General features: G+C 40.5%; 1 protein-coding gene across 2 annotated transcripts in view; it reads right to left on the reverse strand.

Annotated features, from left to right (window-relative positions):
• LOC142029844 (ADP-ribosylation factor-like protein 8B) overlaps positions 1-18,441 on the reverse strand; it is a 29,759-nt gene that overhangs the window by 1,774 nt on the left and 9,544 nt on the right. The window contains exons 3-6 of one of the 2 annotated variants that reach the window (XM_075024975.1): positions 7,640-7,713; positions 7,189-7,282; positions 4,946-5,013; positions 1,403-1,473 (exon numbers count right to left, since the gene is read on the reverse strand). In XM_075024975.1, the coding sequence (XP_074881076.1) occupies positions 1,403-1,473; positions 4,946-5,013; positions 7,189-7,282; positions 7,640-7,713 (307 nt within the window). The remainder of the gene's footprint in view (positions 1-1,402; positions 1,474-4,945; positions 5,014-7,188; positions 7,283-7,639; positions 7,714-18,441) is intronic. The other variant, XM_075024976.1, reaches the window with a different exon arrangement.

The raw sequence follows: 18,441 nt of genomic DNA on the forward strand, positions 1-18,441 counted from the left end.
GCTTTTCTTTTCCATGCCATCCATATAAATGAACCAGGATCAAAACCTATTTTCTCCAGGATCCTCTCAGAAATTGGGCTGGTTTTATCACTTTTGAGATACTCCCCTGCAGCCTTGCCAGTTTGATAAGGATCAAGCACTGCATTTCTAAAACCTCAATCACCTTCACTGCCCTTCACCTACGTAGATAATCTTGACTATGTTGTCTTCCTCGGTCCTTGTATCCCAAAGTCTAATCTTCCCCAGCGTAACAGCACATTCTGTGTATTTCCCTTACTCAGAGATAACTGTTGCATCCCAAGCTGCAGCAAACCTGGGTCCAGTCTTCTTCAAACCAACACACCCAAATCATGTACACCATTTCCAAGAGCAGCCCTCACTGCCTAACACGTCCCTGCACACAGCTGAAATCTCCCCCAGTTCTCTGAAGCCCAGGTGTCATGGCATAGTCTCCTTGTCATCTCCGCTACCCAGTCCTCTCTGCCTAGGATGGAAACTTCCCCTGCTGCTGAGAGAAACTGGCTTTCCTCCCATTCCCACTCCCACCGTCTCTCATTCAGCTGAGCCCCACAGAGCTGCCCAGCTCTTCTAAGGAGTCTGGCTTCCTCAAGAAGCAGCCATAAATATCTACCCAGGCTGTATCCCTCCCATCCAGCACCACTTGTCTTAGCACCATGCAGGGAAGAATGGTGGCACAGAGCCAGCATGCCCGCAGGAAACCACTACTGCTGGCTCAGCCTGTGCTTAACTCCCTTCTCCTGCCCTGCGGAGGGAAGGAAGGGGAGAACATGACAGAGGAAAGACACAGGAAAGTGGAAGAAAGGGGTGAAAGAGAGGAACAGGCAAAAAGCAAAGGCAGATGGGAGACAATTTCATGGAGCTTTTACAGGTCCTCACTGACTTCAGGATATACTCTGTGTGTCTCCAGTAGGACAAATGCACTAGTCCCTCAGTTTGAGGAACACCACCCTACAGCCACATGCACATAAGGCCTGCTTACAAAGTAAAATCGTGTATGGAGCAAAACACTTACCAAAATTTTTTTAAGTATCACCTAATAATTGGAAGACCTTCCTCTCCAGTTACTGTTTTTTCAGAAGTAACACAGTTTTTGTGAGGGATTCAATTACTTTGGGTTTTAAATATGCTTTTCCAAGGCCCCTGTCAAATTAATTTCTTAACTACTCATGGAACTAAATAATTCTACAAGTGACTTTTAAATTACACATAATTCTGTATTAAAACAAATACAATTACATGCAATATTTGCAACAAAATCGAAGTAAATTGAGATTTTCAGTTATATATTAGAGTTATATATTCAAATCTCATTAACAACTTTAACATCGGATCCAAAGTACAAAGTATACATTGATGATGCTGTAAGAAAAAAGAAGCTTACCAATGTTATCCTTCTCTTTACAGGAAATAGAATAGCAACAGATTTCTCTGTCTTGAATAGCTGAAAGGTTTCTACGGAAAAAAAAAAAACATAGTGCTATAACTGCACAAAAACTGACAACAGAAATTTCCATTAAATTACATGTTTTCTGCTTTTTACTCAGTGGGTTCAATTCTATCCTCAGATATTAAATTTTGAAAATATGCTACTGCACACAGAAAAAACCCATGTTTCTTAAACTATAAAGATCAAAAGGTTATAAAGTCATTTCACAAAATTCAAATTTCTTATTAAGTCAGTGTAATAGTGATTAATAAAACCACAGAAATCCATGAGCTGAAAATAACATTTCATAGTGGCAACCAAGTAACATTACCATGTCTTAGCATTCACTTTTTACTCTTTTCACTTAGAATTCAGAGCTTTTATCTCTAATAACTCTAATAATCAAATAACAGTACTCAAATGATCAAACCATTAATCTTCAGGACTTTTATTATATCATACTCAAACATATCAGATCTGATTCCTGCTGAAAGGATGCCTCTACATTTAGGAAGAAACTGATTCTTAATTAACTTTTGTTTCTTTCTGGGAATTTCCCTATCCCCCTCAGAGTTTCTGAGCACTTTTTGTTATTTTTTCATTTATTTATCCTCACACAAGTGGCACAGACCTGCAGAAAAGAGATTACGTTCTTGGAGCAGATGGAGAGTGGAGGCACTGAGAAGGAAGGAGTCTTGAGATCATACAAGAGACTCTAATAAATTAGAGAACTAAATAGTGACCTCCCTGGACTTCAGGAGAGCAAACCTGGCCTCTTCAGGGATCTGCCTGAAATAGTCCCATGGGATAAGGCCCTGTACCGAAGAAGGGCCCAGGAATGTTGGTTAATATTCAAGGATCATCTCCAAGATCAAAAGCAGCCCACCCTAATGAGTTTGGAAAAAAAGCCAGGAGGCACAAGTGAATGAACAACGAGCTCCTGGCAAAACCCAGTCACAAAAAGGAAGCATACAGAAGGTGGAAGCAGGGACAGGTAACCTGGAAGGAATACAGAAACACTGTCCAAGCATGCAGAGATGCAGTTAGGACAGCCAAAGCCCAACTGAAATTGGATGTTGTGAGGGATGTTGAAGGCAACAAGGGCTTCTGTAAGTACGTAAATGACAAATGGAAGACAAGGGAAAATGTGGGCCCATTGCTCAATGAGGTGGGGGACCTGGAAAAGGCAGGACTCAATGCCACCTTTGCCTCCATCTTTACTAGCAAGGTTAGACTTCAGGAATTCCAGGCCCCAGAGACCAGGGAAAAAGTCTGGAGCAAGGAAGTTGTACCTCTGATGGAAGAGGATCATGTCAAGGAATACATAAGCAAACTGGACATAGAGAATTCCATGGGCCCTGATGAGATGCACCTACAAGTGACGAGAGAGCTGGCTGATGTCATTGTGAGGCCATTCACTGATAACCTTTGAACGATCATGGCAATTTAGAGAGATGCCTGAAGAGTGGAGGAAAGCAAATGTCACCCTTACCTTCAGAAAGAGCAGGAAGGAGGACCCAGGAAGCTACATGACGGACAGCCTCACCTTGATCCCTGGGAGGGTGATGGAGCAACTAATGCTGGAAACCATTTCCACGCACATGACAGACAAGATGATGATCAGGAGTAGTCAGCATGGATTCACAAAGGGGAAATCATGCTTGAACAACTCGATAACCTTCTACAATGAAATCTACAGCTTGCTAGATGAGGGGAGAGCAGTGGATATTGTGTACCTTCACTTCAGTAAGGTTTTTGACACTGTCTCCCACAATATCCTCACAGACAAGCTGAGGAAGTATAGGCTGCATGAGCAGATGGTGATGAGGACTGAAAACTGGTTGAACAGTCAGGCCCAGGGCGTGGCAATCAGTGGCACAAAGGCTGGTTGGAGGTCAGTAACTAGTGGTGTACCACGGGGATCAGTACTGGGTCCAGACCTGTTCAACATCTTCACCAATGATCTGGATGATGCAGCAGAGCATACCCTCAGCATGTTTGCTGATGACACAAAACTGGGAGGAGTGGCTAATACACCAGAGGGTTGTGCTGCCATCCAGAGGGACCTCCAAAGGCTGAAGAAATGGGCTGACTGGAACCTCATGAAGTTCAACACAGGGAAGTGCAAAGTTCTGCCCTTGGGAAGGAACACCAGTACATGCTGGGGGCTATCTGGAAAAGCAGCTTTGCAGAAAAGGACCTTGGGGTCCTCATGGACAGCAAGTTGAACATGATCTAGCAACATGGCAAAAAAGGCTAATGGTATCCTGGGCTGCACTAGGAGGTGTGTTGCCAGTTGGTCGAGGGAGGTGATCCTTCCCCTCTATTCAGCCCTGGTGAGAACATACCTGGAGTGCTGTGTCCAGTTCCAGGCTCCCCAGTAGAAGAGGGATGTGGAGCTACTAGAGAAAGTCCAGTGAAAGGTCACTAAAATGATTAAGGGATTGGAGCATCTCACATATTAGGAAAGGCTGAGAGAGCTGGGACTGCTTAGCCTAGAGAAGAAAAGGCTCAGGGGGGAATCTTATTAATGTGTACAAGTATCTGAAGGGAGGCTGTAAAGAAGATGGAGCACAGTGACAGGAAAAGAGGCAATGGGCACAAAGTGAAACACAGGAGGCCCTTTCTGAACACAAAGAAACACTTATTACCTCTGAGGGTGACTGAGGGCTAGCACAGGTTGCCCAGAGAGGTTGCAGAGTCTCCATCCTTGGAGATATTCAGAAGCCGTCTGGATATGGTCGACGGCAGTCAGTTCTAGGTGGCTCTGCTTGAGCGGGTGGGTGGACAAGAAAACCTCCAGAGGTCCCTTGCAACGTCAGCCATTCTGTGATTCTGTGTTTCCTAAGTCTCAGTTTAGTTGCTTAGCCTCTGGACCATCCTTCTATACTGAAGCCTCCTTTCCCTTCACTGCACTTGCACTGCATTTCACTTGCACTTCCTACTGATTGAAATTATGTGATATGAGACACAGAAACCTATTCTGCAAAATTATTGCTATACTGGCCATTTTTACAAAATTGTATATTTCCTTTACTATTACCCTTACAATGCATCAATTTAAGTTAGTTTCAGTAATCCGTAAGTATATGCTTGGCTACATGCCAAAAATATCTGAATTGCTTAAATTTACAGAAAGTAGTTTGAAATGGTTCTGTTCTAATGCCATTTGAGCATTAAACTGCCACTACAATGTACTCTGAAAAGTGTAAATGAGCCTATTACTATATATAGCAGTTAGATCTTCAGTGATGAGAAAACAGGATTATCTGAAACAACTGTATACAACCGAAATAATAATCAAGAGAGGTTCAAATCTACTGTAGTCAGTTATCAGCCTAGATTGCTATTTCAACTGCCAGCAGAGCTCGGAGTGGAGTATCTGAGAATATAAAATGGAATCTGTTATAGCTGGTTATTGCCATGGACTACCAACGATTTTCTTTTATATATTGAATATCACAGTGTTTCAGCTTTTTACACAGGCCAGCTACTTACAATTTCTCAATTAACTGCTTTTCATCCAGTGCACCTGGGAGGTCTCTTTTATTTCCAAGGACTAACACCTGAAAGAAATCATTCATATTCATGTTAAATCCAGAAGCAATAAAAGTTTATTTTTGTCTTTAACCACTTGTTGGCATTATTTTGGATCTTCCAGCCAAGTATTTAGAACACAGTAGCGGACATATTCAAAATGACCAATGACTGTGGGAGCATCATGGAAATCCTGCTCCTAGCCAGGGTCAGATGCTGGGTACACACCCTCTGGAAGCTGGATCCAATTATTTCTGGGTATATCAGTATCAGAAGTTTCCTCTGGAAGTGAATCTCTCCATTCGGGATGGCATTATGGGATGGTGTCAGATTCCACCAGGTGGATTCCTTTTGCATGCAACTAAACCTGGATGAGAGCATGCACCAGGTGCACTCAAGCCACCAACAGACATTCAATCCACAGGACCAGACTAATGTTAATCAAAAGTAGGGCCCCAGAAGTAGAGGCTGGGTCCTTAAGATCCAGAATTTATTCTCTCTACAGTTTTACTCCTGTGCTTCTTAACATTGACATACTAAACAGCCAGGCATCCAAAACAATATATCACCCAAGCACCAGCCAAATAACTCATTCCTCTCTAACCCCTTTGAGCATCCATGGTAGAAATCAGAAGGGCAGCCATTAGGAATTAAGTCTGATAAACACAGAAAATTTACTGAACAGATGCTGGAATTCAAGAATTCCTACGCAATACTTAAGGCTTCAAGTATAAATTAAGATCAGATGAATGGGTTGAGTACATTCTAAGATAAAGTAAGCAATGGAAGGTTTTTCTAATTATGATTGCATTGTTTTCCAGATGCATTACAATTCTGAGTCAAGCTTGTCCCATTATTTCCCATGAATTTGGAACACGTTAAAACTCATTACTTGCAGTCTCAGATTAATAAAGCTACCTTAAAATCTATAATGCCAAAGCCTGAGTACAATAAATTGAAGGAAGTTCAATACTAGTTACTACCTATGAAATAAAAATAAGTAAAAAATACATTACTGCACCTTGGAAATTACTCTGCTGGTCAGGCTGGGCAATTGGAATGTGATATTGTAACATATAAAAGGAAAGGAACTTAATTAAATACTTCTGAAGATATGAGACACCTATCATTTCAGGAAGGAAAAGTGCAAAGTAAATAAAACAGGATGGGAAGACAGTACAAAGGACGAAGTCACTCACCATGAACAGCATGACTGTAGATTTCTCTAGGATTTGTTCAATATGTACTTCACATAAAAAAATGCAACAACAATAGCAAACCTTATAAAAAAGATGGGGAGTCACTTGAAAAATTTTCCTTTGAGAACAGACATGTGAGAACTTTATTCTCACAATGATTTCATGTCAGCTGTCTGTTTACTCATCCTCAGATGACTTCGACCACTTGCACTGGCTAAGTGTCCAAATATTTTCTTACAAAAAATGGGCCAAGCAAGAGCCATCAAGCTGTGAGTACCTTCCTCCTGATCTGTATGTACCATTGTTTTCTTTCTTATGATCAAAGGTATGAACTCTTGCTTGGTGATATCGACATCAAAGATCAATGGTAACCTGACTGATTCCTACTAGCTCCAAATTGGCAGATTACACTTAATTAAACAACATTAGTCTCCACCTCTGTAATTTCTCACTAGAATGTCAGCAGAATATACTATTCTTTGATACTTCCTACTGGAGAACAGATGCATATTTAAATTTTTTTCATACAGTTTAGTTTGAAAAACTAAAAAGTCAAGAAAAAGAAAAAGTCAGGACACAGAAAAAGTCAAGCTCCTCCACAATCTCTGGAAGCAGAGGACGCTATTTGATGTTAGTGTCTGCCACTCTTTAGAAAGACAAATCTCACACACCATAAGATACTGCCAGAAACATATCTGGGTCACTGGTTCAAACCAAGCCAACAAGGCGACTGACTAGAAGTAATTACTGTCTGATAATGCCACATGTGAAAATGATTTTTTTCCAAATCTATTCTGACCTTTAGACTAGACAACATAAAAACACACTGCAGCACTGATAAGAAGTTGAGTCCTCTGAAAAAATGCCACAATAATTTTTGTAAGAACACAATGTATCAAGGCTGCATCATACTTAAGCTAGTTTCAAGAGTCCAGAGGAACCAATTCATGAGGATTTAGGCTACAATGGCTACATTCAGGTAAGAATAATAATCAAAATACTTACTGGAATTCCATGCAATTGTGGCTTATCTATCAAACTGTGCAGCTCATTCTTTGAAGCTTCTACTTTTTCTAAGTCTGCTGCATCCACCATGTAACTGCAATGGGAACACAGTTATTTATGGTATTGTCTATTACTTGCAGAAAGTTGCATTAAAACATCTGAAATGTGACCAATGTGTTCCCATTGACAAGAGCATTAAAACAGTCCTGAGTTGTGTAAGCCCTGCACTTATCAATACAGGAAGATACAGGATTAAATACAGGCTGTGGGGAAAAAATGGCCTGGAACATGCAATTACTTATACAGTGGGCTTGCTGGATGTGTAAAACACACTACTTTTATTGTGTTGGGTCTTCTTATGTGATAGAGGCGGACAGGAAGAAAAGCAAATCTATATTAATAATACATATTTTTAAATATATGTTCTATGGGCATACACAAGAAAACTTACACAACTGCATTGACTCCTCTGCAGTAACGCTCCCACATGCTTCGAAACCTTGGCTGTCCTCCAATGTCCCATACCTGGAAAAGGTAAGAACACCCCAACCCCAAAAACATTTTTGAACTACACAGTACTAACAGAACAGAACAAAAGAACTCTTCCATGCAGCATGCAGGCTGTACTGACAATGCCTAAATGTAGGCAGGTTTTTTTAAGTGACCTTCCTCAAAAGACTGGTCTTCTCAGCCCCTTCCAGTCAATGGAGGGGGATAGGCACATTCAGAGGTCGAGTCAGTCCTGTGACCTTAGCAGCTCCAAATGTCCATTTGGAGAATTCCACCCTTTCCCGCTCACTGCAAAAAAAGTCTTACTCGGATACCAAAGCGAATTCTGCAAATACACAGTCTAAAACCCAGAAAGAATAGCATCACTGTATGAAAACAGTTAGGAAGTTGCATTTTTTATGGAGCTAGGGAGACCTGAGTTAAGAATGCATCAGGCCTTCAGCAGGATAAAGACGGATATTAAGTAAATAAAGAGTTGGTCGGAGAGCAGATTGAGTCCATGTAAAGGATGATATATTCTAGGGAGATCCAATACCTCCACAGCTCTGCCATTTGTTCATCAAATGTGCTTTAAAGACACATGGATTAACTGATCAGAACCAGAAAGGGAACAGTAGTGTAGGGTAGGCCTGAAGTGATTAATCAGTGAATCTTAAGGAAAGGAAGCTCAAATTCTGCTTGGGATTTTATAAAGCTCCAATCCTGCAAATACTTATGCATGCTGTTAGTGTCTGGCAATCCCACTGAATTCCTTATCATTAAAAGGCTAGCACATTATTTTTCTGTACAGGAGTTACTTATTCTGCTTTGCTTGCAAAAATCCAGTATTTTTGGTGGATGACAATAATCTCGTTCTAAAACTGTTTCCAAGATCAAAATACCAGGGAAAGGATCTAAATCATGCAGGCAAGGGCTGCATGATGATATAGGTGTTGCAGCTACATCCAAAGACAGTTGTGTTACAAGTAACACATCTATTAAAACAGTGATGAACACTGAAAAATAAAAGGAATAGATCTGTTCCTATGTCAAAGAGAAGTAATTATTTCTTATTTTAATCAGATTTAGCTATCAAAACAATAGGTACTACATACTAGGAGGCACATCCATTACAGCACAAACTAAATTTGGAAGTAACATACACAGAAGTAAAATTTTCTTGAGAGTTGTCTTCATATTTATACTTTATAAATCCAAACATATTAAACCTGCTGTGGCAACAAAGACTTGCACAAAAGAGCAAGACTTAATAGACCCTTCAGGTAAGACCTTTTTCAACTAATGTGGACTACATTTTTAATTCCACAATCCATAAATCATATTTATGTATCAATTTCTTTACTATTTTCAACATCTTATGTTCATATTTTATAAAGAAATATTTCCCAGTTCACCATTAAAATAATTCCCTGATTGATATCTTACTGTTCCTTCTGGCATAAAATTACTATATCATCTAAATGTAGATTGCCTTTGATCCCATTTATAAGATCAAGAATTTTACACATTAAAGAGAGCTGAGTGAACTTCTGACCATGAACTGGGTATCAATTATTATCTGCACTGACATTTGAAGCACTGTTTCAAAAGTCGTAATAAAATAAACCTTTTATTTTAAAAACCTGAAAGAGATGAGTACACAGTTCAGTATTATAGTTAGATGACAAACCTCACACCAACACTAATTATTCCAATAACTCATCAGGACCTTGAAACTATCAGTAACCATCTGGTGCACATCTGTGTGTCTGGAAAAAGAAACCAAATTATTTTCTTGGTAGATCAGAGAAGAAAGAAGGGGAAAGAGGACAGGGAAGGCCAGTAGTAAGATTAGATTTTTGGAGACGGACAGTGATTATTCCTGGTAGCCAGAAAAACCTACAAGATAATGTAGCCTGGACTAATCACAAAAGTAATACAAGATAAAGAAATACTAGTTTTGTCCTTGTTGGATAACATACTATATCTATACTGTATCTATACTATATTAAATTGCACTGCAGAACAAGTATTATTCTCATTAGGAGAAAGAGTCACCTTGAAACAATGGAAAGATAAGTCATTTCCAGTCAGTTTCCCTAATAAGGCTTACAACTATCCATTAAAGTACATCATGAAGAACACAAGATTGCCTAGGTGTTTTTAATAGTGCTTGGGAACCCAGTTTACATCAATATATTAAGTTATAATTATCTGAAATAGAGAAAGAACAAAAATGTATTAAAAAAAATCACCTCTTTGCCTATGAAATTAAAATGGTTCTAGTAGTAACTTTCTAATATTCTTTATTATATTGAATAGCCAATGACAGAATTAACTACTTAATTCAAAACACCAATCTCTGCCCCAAACCATTTCCACTGTAAATGACTGAACAGTCAGAACTGTGAGAATACAAGAGGCACCTAGGAAGGAAAGGGGAGAGGTCTTAGAGTTAAAGAAGTTTTTTTGCCTTGCATGTTGTGTACATCACCTATTTTTGGATCCCAGTATTTAATACACAAATAAAAAGTATACTCTGGGTGTGAATTGGGAGAGGCAGGAGACTACATCTTAAACAGCAGAATATAGAGCTAGCTATAAAACGTTTGTTTTGTCTCAGTGTTCTTAAAAAGAGACTGGACTTCAAATTGCTCCCATGGCTTTCATTGGTCTCTCAGGAATAAAATTTTTGTAATATTTAAGAGGTAATTTTATCCCTAGAAGATCAGCTGATCTTAAGAATCAGAAAATGCATACAAAATGACCAAACAGCCAAAAAGTTTCTTTGATGCCCAGTACCATTGCCTCAGAGATTAAAATCTCAAGGAGTTGTTGTTTAGGCTCAATCTCAAAGCATACATCTTATTCCTACTGCATTTTATAAATCACTGTTTTATTTGTTCCTGACTACTCCTATAGAGTACTAATTCTTACTGTGCTTGCAGGCTTACACTCTCATAAAATAATGCAATGCTTTTATTTGTAAACTATTAATTGTTATACTTTGGAACCATCATTTACCATACCTGTTAAATCAAATTCTTCTAGAACAGGAATCTCTCTGGATATGTCTCTTGTTCAGTTTCCATTCTTCATGTGGCTCTAAGGCTCCTTCTTAAGACTGTGGCTATCAGCTATGTTTAAGGAGCAAATCTTTTCCTTTTGCACAGAGGTATCATGACAGTTGAGCAAAAATGCAGGTGGGCAGTATGTCCAAAGGTTTTCAAAAGCTTTCAGTTACAGGAAGGCTCATTAACACTCTAGTTGCACTTCTTTATTAATTAATAGCTTATATTGTGGGAGAGCTTGACAGTTAATAAGAAAGCTGCAGGAAGGGAAAAGTAGTATTTTCTAGATGTCAAGTTTTACATAGCTTTTCTTCCAGGCATGCTGGGTAGGATGTATCTTATGGACAGAGATGTGTACAATGACACATTTGTATCTCGATGTCAAAGTGCAGGTTCAGTACCTAAGATCTCACCACAGTCAGTGAAGCCTAGACAGCTATCCACCTGACCAGATGTAATGTCTTCTTTAGGATGACAGAATTATGCTCTAGGCTTGATGGTACTGACTAGAGCTCCTCTGACTGTTATTGAAGGAGCTTAACACTCACTGCAGACATATACCTGTTTACATTCAGACATCTTAATTTGCTAGCTGAATCCAACACTACAAATACCTGGACTCAGAAATATATCTTTCTGGTTGGAAGTATTCAGAAAATACCAGCCATAAAACCTAAACCTGAACAAACAGGTGAGGAAATTCTGAACACAGAAAAACATTTAGGCAGAGTAACATAGCACCAGCAACGTCCAACATCACATTGTACACAGACAAGTCCACATATACCAAGATGTGACTAATGAGCTCATGCATATGCAGCAAGCACAGTCACAGCACTCATAGCCCACTCAATGTGTAATGACAGGGAGTAACTGGAAAGCATGGGATTCGTTTCCCTCAACTTCAGCTACCTAAAACGTAGGCATCTAATCCAAGTGCCTAAAATCTCTCTGTGGGTGCTAAAGAGCTCAGAGGGCACCCACAGCAGGAAATTATTCCATCTGCCTTACCTACCTTGCCTTCCAGGTGAACCATTCTTGCAAAGTTCTGCACTGCTCTCCACTGCATTTAGACAATTGGCTCAGGCTGGCTTCCTCCTTTTCACCTGAGACAAATCCTAAAGAGTCACCTATTCTAGACTGGAATCTTCAGCCAGTAACGTTCAGCTGCCCTGTCTAATAAACAGGAAGAAAAGAGCTGAATCTAATAACCTTAAATTTTTTAATAAATTGCCCTGTGGATAACAAAACTACAGAGCCTTACTTGTAGTACCAGCCACATAACCTATTATGGAAGTTAGAACACCTTACTACCTTAGAATACTTACTACCTGTCTATTATTCTATATTTCGGAAATGCCTTTACAGTTGCTCTTAAAGCTGGCTACATTTTCTGCAGGCAGAAGACTACAGAAGACTACATTCTTCAAAATCAGTCTTGGTCCTTTAAAGAATGCTGTTATCACTCCTCACTAGTGATAAAGTCCAACTTTTAAACATTTTTTGTAACTAGGTATTTTATCACGTCAGACAGAAAAAATGCTATATGCACACTTCAGTTTATAATTTTTTAATTTAATCATAGTACTTTCACTGAAGAATGGGAAAGTACTTAGTGTGGGAGTACTTAGTGTGCTCAGACTTGCAATACAAAATGGCTGAATATCTTCAATTCCTGAAAACAAGTGCAGAGGCATTTTAATGGCAGGACTTATTTCTCAATGACTAGGGTGTATTTGACATTTTATCACAGACACATGGTACAACGCTGGAAGGATCAACAGGTGGATTTTAAACAGGACACAAACACGAAGTCTGTTCTCAGAAACTGTTTTCTGAACCTCGTGTTCCTTACATCCACGTTGTGTTCAAAGGCAGGAAAGTACCAGGGAACCCAGCTTTAGAGATAAGACTGTAATCCTCTCAGTCAAGACATAACACACCTCTAAATAGAAGGAGCCAATCCATCCTAGCCTCAATATTGTGTCCTCCCCAAAATAGAAAGCCCTGATTCTGCATGACCATGTGCAATCCTCTGTAGCCTCTTTTCACATGACCATGAATCAGTCTCTAGACATCAAAATCCAAGAGATTCTGGTGAAAGTAGGCATATAGAAATTGTAAGTTGTAGGCAGAACTTGCACTTCAAAGACTGAGGGCAAGGAGACCAGAGGCAAGGACACCAATAGGTCAAAACAGCTGATCAATAACTACTGTAGTGATCATTAATTTTGCTTGTCCTTGAGGAACATAAAACCATGAAAGCAAAAATTAGTAGTCGCTCAAGAGCACAGAAAAACCAGGAGGATGTGCAACAGCGTGTATGCTGGGAAAAAGTAATCTAATATTGGTACATTAGACAAGAAAAGGACATTCTCCCATGACAGATTTAACCCACAGACCAGCTCCCTGGCATTCTCCTCATGTGTCCCCCTTACCTTCTAGCTCTCAAGTCTGAGCAATCCTGACAGATTCCCAGCATTTATCAATGAAGCAATGCTGCTGAGGACAGAACTAACCAGGGACAGCACTCACGGTTCCCAGGTTTCCTAACAGGATGTTGGAATAGAACATGTTTATATAAGCTGTAGATAACTTCAAGCTGGGAGTAGATAAAAAGAAAAATTCAGAATCCTAAAGTATCCAGACCAACTAGAGGGATGGTCTGAAATAAGGCAGCTGAAATTTAACACGCAGAAGTTCAGAATGTTACGTTTGGATAGAGGGAACCAAATGCACTAGCACAAAATGTATAATAACCAGGTAGAGGTGCAGGACAAAAAGCCTGAGCAGTTCACAAACTAAATATGTGTTTCAACAGTGTTGCAGATCTTAAATCAGCATGTACTAGAAGAAGCATCTTATGTACAATTTTAGAGGTACTGCCCTGTCCTCCGTGTCAGGGAGGATCCTATATTAGTTTTGAGCATCAGTCTATAGAACAGACACAGACAAATTTGAAAAAGTCCAGAAGAGAAAAGAAAGGGTAAGAAAAGATTTTGAAAATATGACCTATAAAGAGGGGAGGGGGGAAGCAAAACCATAATGTTTCCCAGGAAATGGCTGCCAGGTATAGAAGAAAAAAGCAGCTCAATTTGTGATGACAGCAACTCATGTCAGATATTAGGAAAAAAGCTTTCTAACACTTAGAGTGAAAGAACATTGTACAAAACAAGGGATATTGTAGAACCTTCTTCATGGAAGAACAAATTTTAAGAAACCATTACCTAAGATAAATTTGGGTAAATATCTGATTCACCTCAGAGCACAAGTTTGGTTTAGATGATTCCTTGAGATCAATTCTTGGTCCTCTTTTTCAGGAGTCCTAACAGTGTCGTGGTTTAACCCCAGCCAGCAACTAAGCACCACGCAGCCGCTCACTCACTTCCCCCCCCACCCAGTGGGATGGGGGAGAAAATTGGGAAAAGAAGTAAAACTCGTGGGTTGAGATAAGAACGGTTTAATAGAACAGAAAAGAAGAAATTAATAATGATAATGATAACACTAAAAAAATGACAACAATAGTAATAAAAGGATTGGAATGTACAAATGATGCGCAGTGCAATTGCTCACCAGCCACCGACCAACACTCAGCTAGTCCCCAAGGGGCGATTCCTCAGCCCCCACTCCCCCCAGTTCATATACTAAACGTGGCGTCCCATGGTATGGAATACCCCGTTGGCCACTTTGGGTCAGGTGCCCTGGCTGTGTCCTGTGCCAACTTCTTGTGCCCCTCCAGCTTTCTTGCTGGCTGGGCACAAGAAGCTGAAAAATGCTTGACTTTAGGCTAAACACTACTTAGCAACAACTGAAAACATCAGCGTTATCAACATTCTTCTTATACTGAACTCAAAATATAGCACCGTACCAGCTACTAGGAAGACAGTTAACTTTATCCCAGCTGAAACCAGGACAAACAGTTACTCTGAATGACTGGTGAGATATTCAATACTGCCTATTCTGACTCAGGACACTGACTTCTGGCCCTATGTTTTTAACCCAACCACTGTAGAGGCTCCTATCTAATGCATGATCCTGTGTCACACCCTGCAGCACACAACTCCCAGCACAGATACAGTCTCCAAGGCTTCTCTTCCCAAACTATCAGATGGAAGACTGCTTTCTTACTCTTCCTTCTTAGTTGATAATTGAGTAATTCTGAATATGCTCCATACTTATTCTCTGAGCTACTCCCTAACCCTCATTTAACTCCTTTTCACAGAATCACAGAACCACTGAAGCTAGCAGGGGCCTTTAGAGATTGTATAGTCTAACTCACCCTGGTCAAAGCAGCGTCACCTAGAGCAGACTGCTCCAAGGATGGAGACTCCAGAACCTGCCTGGTCAACCTGTTCCAATGTTCAATCACCCTCACAGTAAAAATGCTTCTTCTCATGGTTTAAATGGAATTTCTCATATTCTAGTTTGTGCCTATTGCCACTTGTCCTGTCACTGGGCACCAAGAAAAGTCTGGCTACATCTTCTGGCTACATTGATGAGATCCCCCTAAGCCTTCTCTTCTCTAGGCTAGACAGATATCTCAGCATCGCCTCCTATGAGAGATGCTCCAGTCCCTTAATCATCTTCACGGCCCTTTGCTGGACTCTCTCCAGTAGATCCACATGCCTCTTGTACTGGGGAGCCCAGAACTGGACACAGTACCCCAGGTATGGCCTTACCAGTCCTGAGTAAAAGGGAGGGATCACCTCCCTTGACCTGCTGGCAAAGCTCTTCCTAATGCAGCCCAGGATGCCGTTGGTCTCTCTATTGCAAAGGTACACTGCTCGCCAATGGTCAACTTGGTGCCCACCAGGACCCCCAGGCCCCTTTCTGCAAAGCTTCTTGCCAGCCAGTCAGCCTGTAGTGGTGCCTGGGGTTGATCCTTCCCAGGTACGACTTTGCACTTCCCTGTGTTGAACTTCATGAGGTTCCTGTCAGCCCATTTCTCCAGCCTGTCAAGGTCCCTCTGGGTGGCAGCACAACCCTCTGATATCAGCCACTCTTCCCAGTTTTGTATTATCCGCAAACTTGTTGAGGGTGCACCGTCTCATCATTCAGGTCACTAATGAAGACGCTAAACAATCCCTGGGGTCTGTCAGTAGTAACTGGACTTCCTGCTGTGGATCACAGCCCTTTAGAATCCAGCAGTACAGCTTTTCCTTACACACTACTATCACAAATCACTGGGACATCCCACAAAAATTCTTTATAGAAATAACCACTTTGGCTTGAAATCAGCCCAGATAACGGCACAGCCTTTTCAGAGTAACCCAAGCCATGTGGAACAGCCAGTACTTGCTGAAACACTGCTGGAGCTATACATGTAGTACACACAGAGGCTCGTATTACTGCATGACACGCGAGATGATGACATGACAGGTAAGATGTTTTTTAATTGCTGCTGAATAGCAGAATGAAGCATGACAAAGCAGGAGTATTCTGTTTCTACGAGGATGTTTGGAGACTTGGAAACTCTACTGCCCAGGGCGGGGGAGAGGAGTGCTGCCACGAAGGAGGCTGGAAGAGGAAGGCACAGAGCCGGGATCCTCCTCCTCCCTGTCTCCCACATCAGAGCAAACAGCAAGTAGCAAGAAGCTTGGCTTCGCCCTCCAGCAGACCGGCCTGCGCTGGCCCGAGCTGCAGCTGCCGTGGAAGGACGCTGGCCTCTAGTGGTGGCAGCTGGGGTGACCGCAGTCCAACCTCCGCAGCTCCAGTCCCCCCAGCAGCTGCTCCCTGCTCCCTCCGGACTGCAACATCCAGGGGGGTGGTGCAATTTTAAGAAAACGAAGCGCAAGAGCAAGGAGAATGCAGCTCTGCGTTGCCTGTGCGCATCCATGTCTCGTGTTGCTCAATATATTTTTTTTTTTATACCTGAGGCTTCCAAGACCATCACTGCGAGAATCAAAGGTTGATTAGTTGGAGCTTCACAATCATTTAAAATAACTGTTCGCAAAGCATGTCTTCTGAGACTCTGAAAGTTAGGTTTGTTAAAAGAAATTTTTTAGCTACTGTCTAGCTTATTGAACAGTAAATCTCACCAAAGCAAAAAGACTACTAATACTGAGCTGATCCAAAAATAGAGAAATTCCATCAAAATCAAATCACTCGGCAAACAACAAAACTTGCTTGGAATTAAACCCCCAAATTAATTCATAGATTTTTTTGTCAGAAAAAAAAGTGACAACCATCAGTTTTGTTATGAACTTCATCAAAACAGTTTTAACAACTAAGTTGTAGTACACTAGGTATTTTGATGCTGGAAATCATCCTGTAATTTAATACCTCAACCACAACCTCAAAATCCATAAAGCCTCCTGCTTAGATTTCAAATACTGCCTGGTAAAATCTTTCCTCTTTGCCTCCTCAATTTTGAAAATAACAGGTGACAGGTATTATTAAATCCATTGACAAGCCAAAATTTGACAATTGATGGTTAAAGCTGACAGCTTTACATTTCTGATCGTGCTCATCTTTAATTAAAGAGCATATGAAATTGGCATCTTCTTACAAAATGTTTTGGCTTGCATAAATCAGTGTTCTCCTTTCAGTGTGGTTCAGATAAATACTTATACACACAGGCATGCCAGCGACCATACTTTTACACACTAGGATTAGAGACCAAATATAAGAAGAAATCTACTGGCTTCTGGAAATTACTGCAAAAAAGAAAGTAAAGAAGACCGTGGCTCCTTAGTTCTTGTTGCCTTCTGGAACTGCACTGAATCTTGAGATAGAACTGTAGTAAAGAAACCAGGTGGTGATGCTGCACTGGCATCGTATTTCCTTCTTAGTGGCCTACCCCAAAATATGGCAAAAAACAGATAAAGGATTAATATCACCTACTTGTTGGTGTTGCAACTTACTTTGCCTAAGGTGATCGGTCTTACGCTTCTGCAATGTCATTTTTTCACTTGATGAATTTTTGACCCAGATGGTTTCTCAGCTTCACTCTTATACTAAGTTTAATTGATTCTGTTTTGCAGTGTCCCCTGAGACCTTTGAAAAAGGTCAGATGCAAGACCTATCTGCTTACCATGAACATCATTCCTGCCATGTTTGAAGGGCTTCACAGGTTTAGTAAAATAACACTTCATCCAGGAATTCTAATAATAGCTGACAGTTGGATATCATAATATTACTATAAGAAAGGTAACCTGCTTTGTTGGGATAAAAAGGTTAAAGCAAATTTCACTCTGAATCCTTGTTGACCAGGCTGCAAATAGTACATCAAAGGATTCTAGCAAGAGGCATCCCCCTCACCATTCTTCAGTCATCAACTTCTCAACAAATGATGTCATTCCCCTCACAGCAAAAAAAATTTTGGAAACTTTATCTAGCAATTAGACTGTACAATTTTAACAGCTTACCTAGACAGAGGAATAGTGACATACAAGTACTTCATCTTGACAGGTTTTTAAGGAAGTAAGCGTCTATACATAACAGCCATATTTCCCTACACCTTTTACCTTCACTGTATGCTGTTGTAGCAGAGAGACCACGAGAATTGATTAAGATTAATTATTTTCTGTGCAGATTGGCTTCCAAACCAAGTATTGTTTTTCAAACTAATAAACATACTGTTAGCATTATCCCCTTATTCTTAACAACTCTGTTATAACAACTATATATAACATGACTTTTGAGATGAAAGTGTCAAACAAGGCACAGATCCACAGAAACTCACACACCTCCT

This window comes from Buteo buteo, chromosome 4, assembly GCF_964188355.1.
Source record: "Buteo buteo chromosome 4, bButBut1.hap1.1, whole genome shotgun sequence".
Taxonomy (NCBI): Eukaryota; Metazoa; Chordata; class Aves; order Accipitriformes; family Accipitridae; genus Buteo; species Buteo buteo.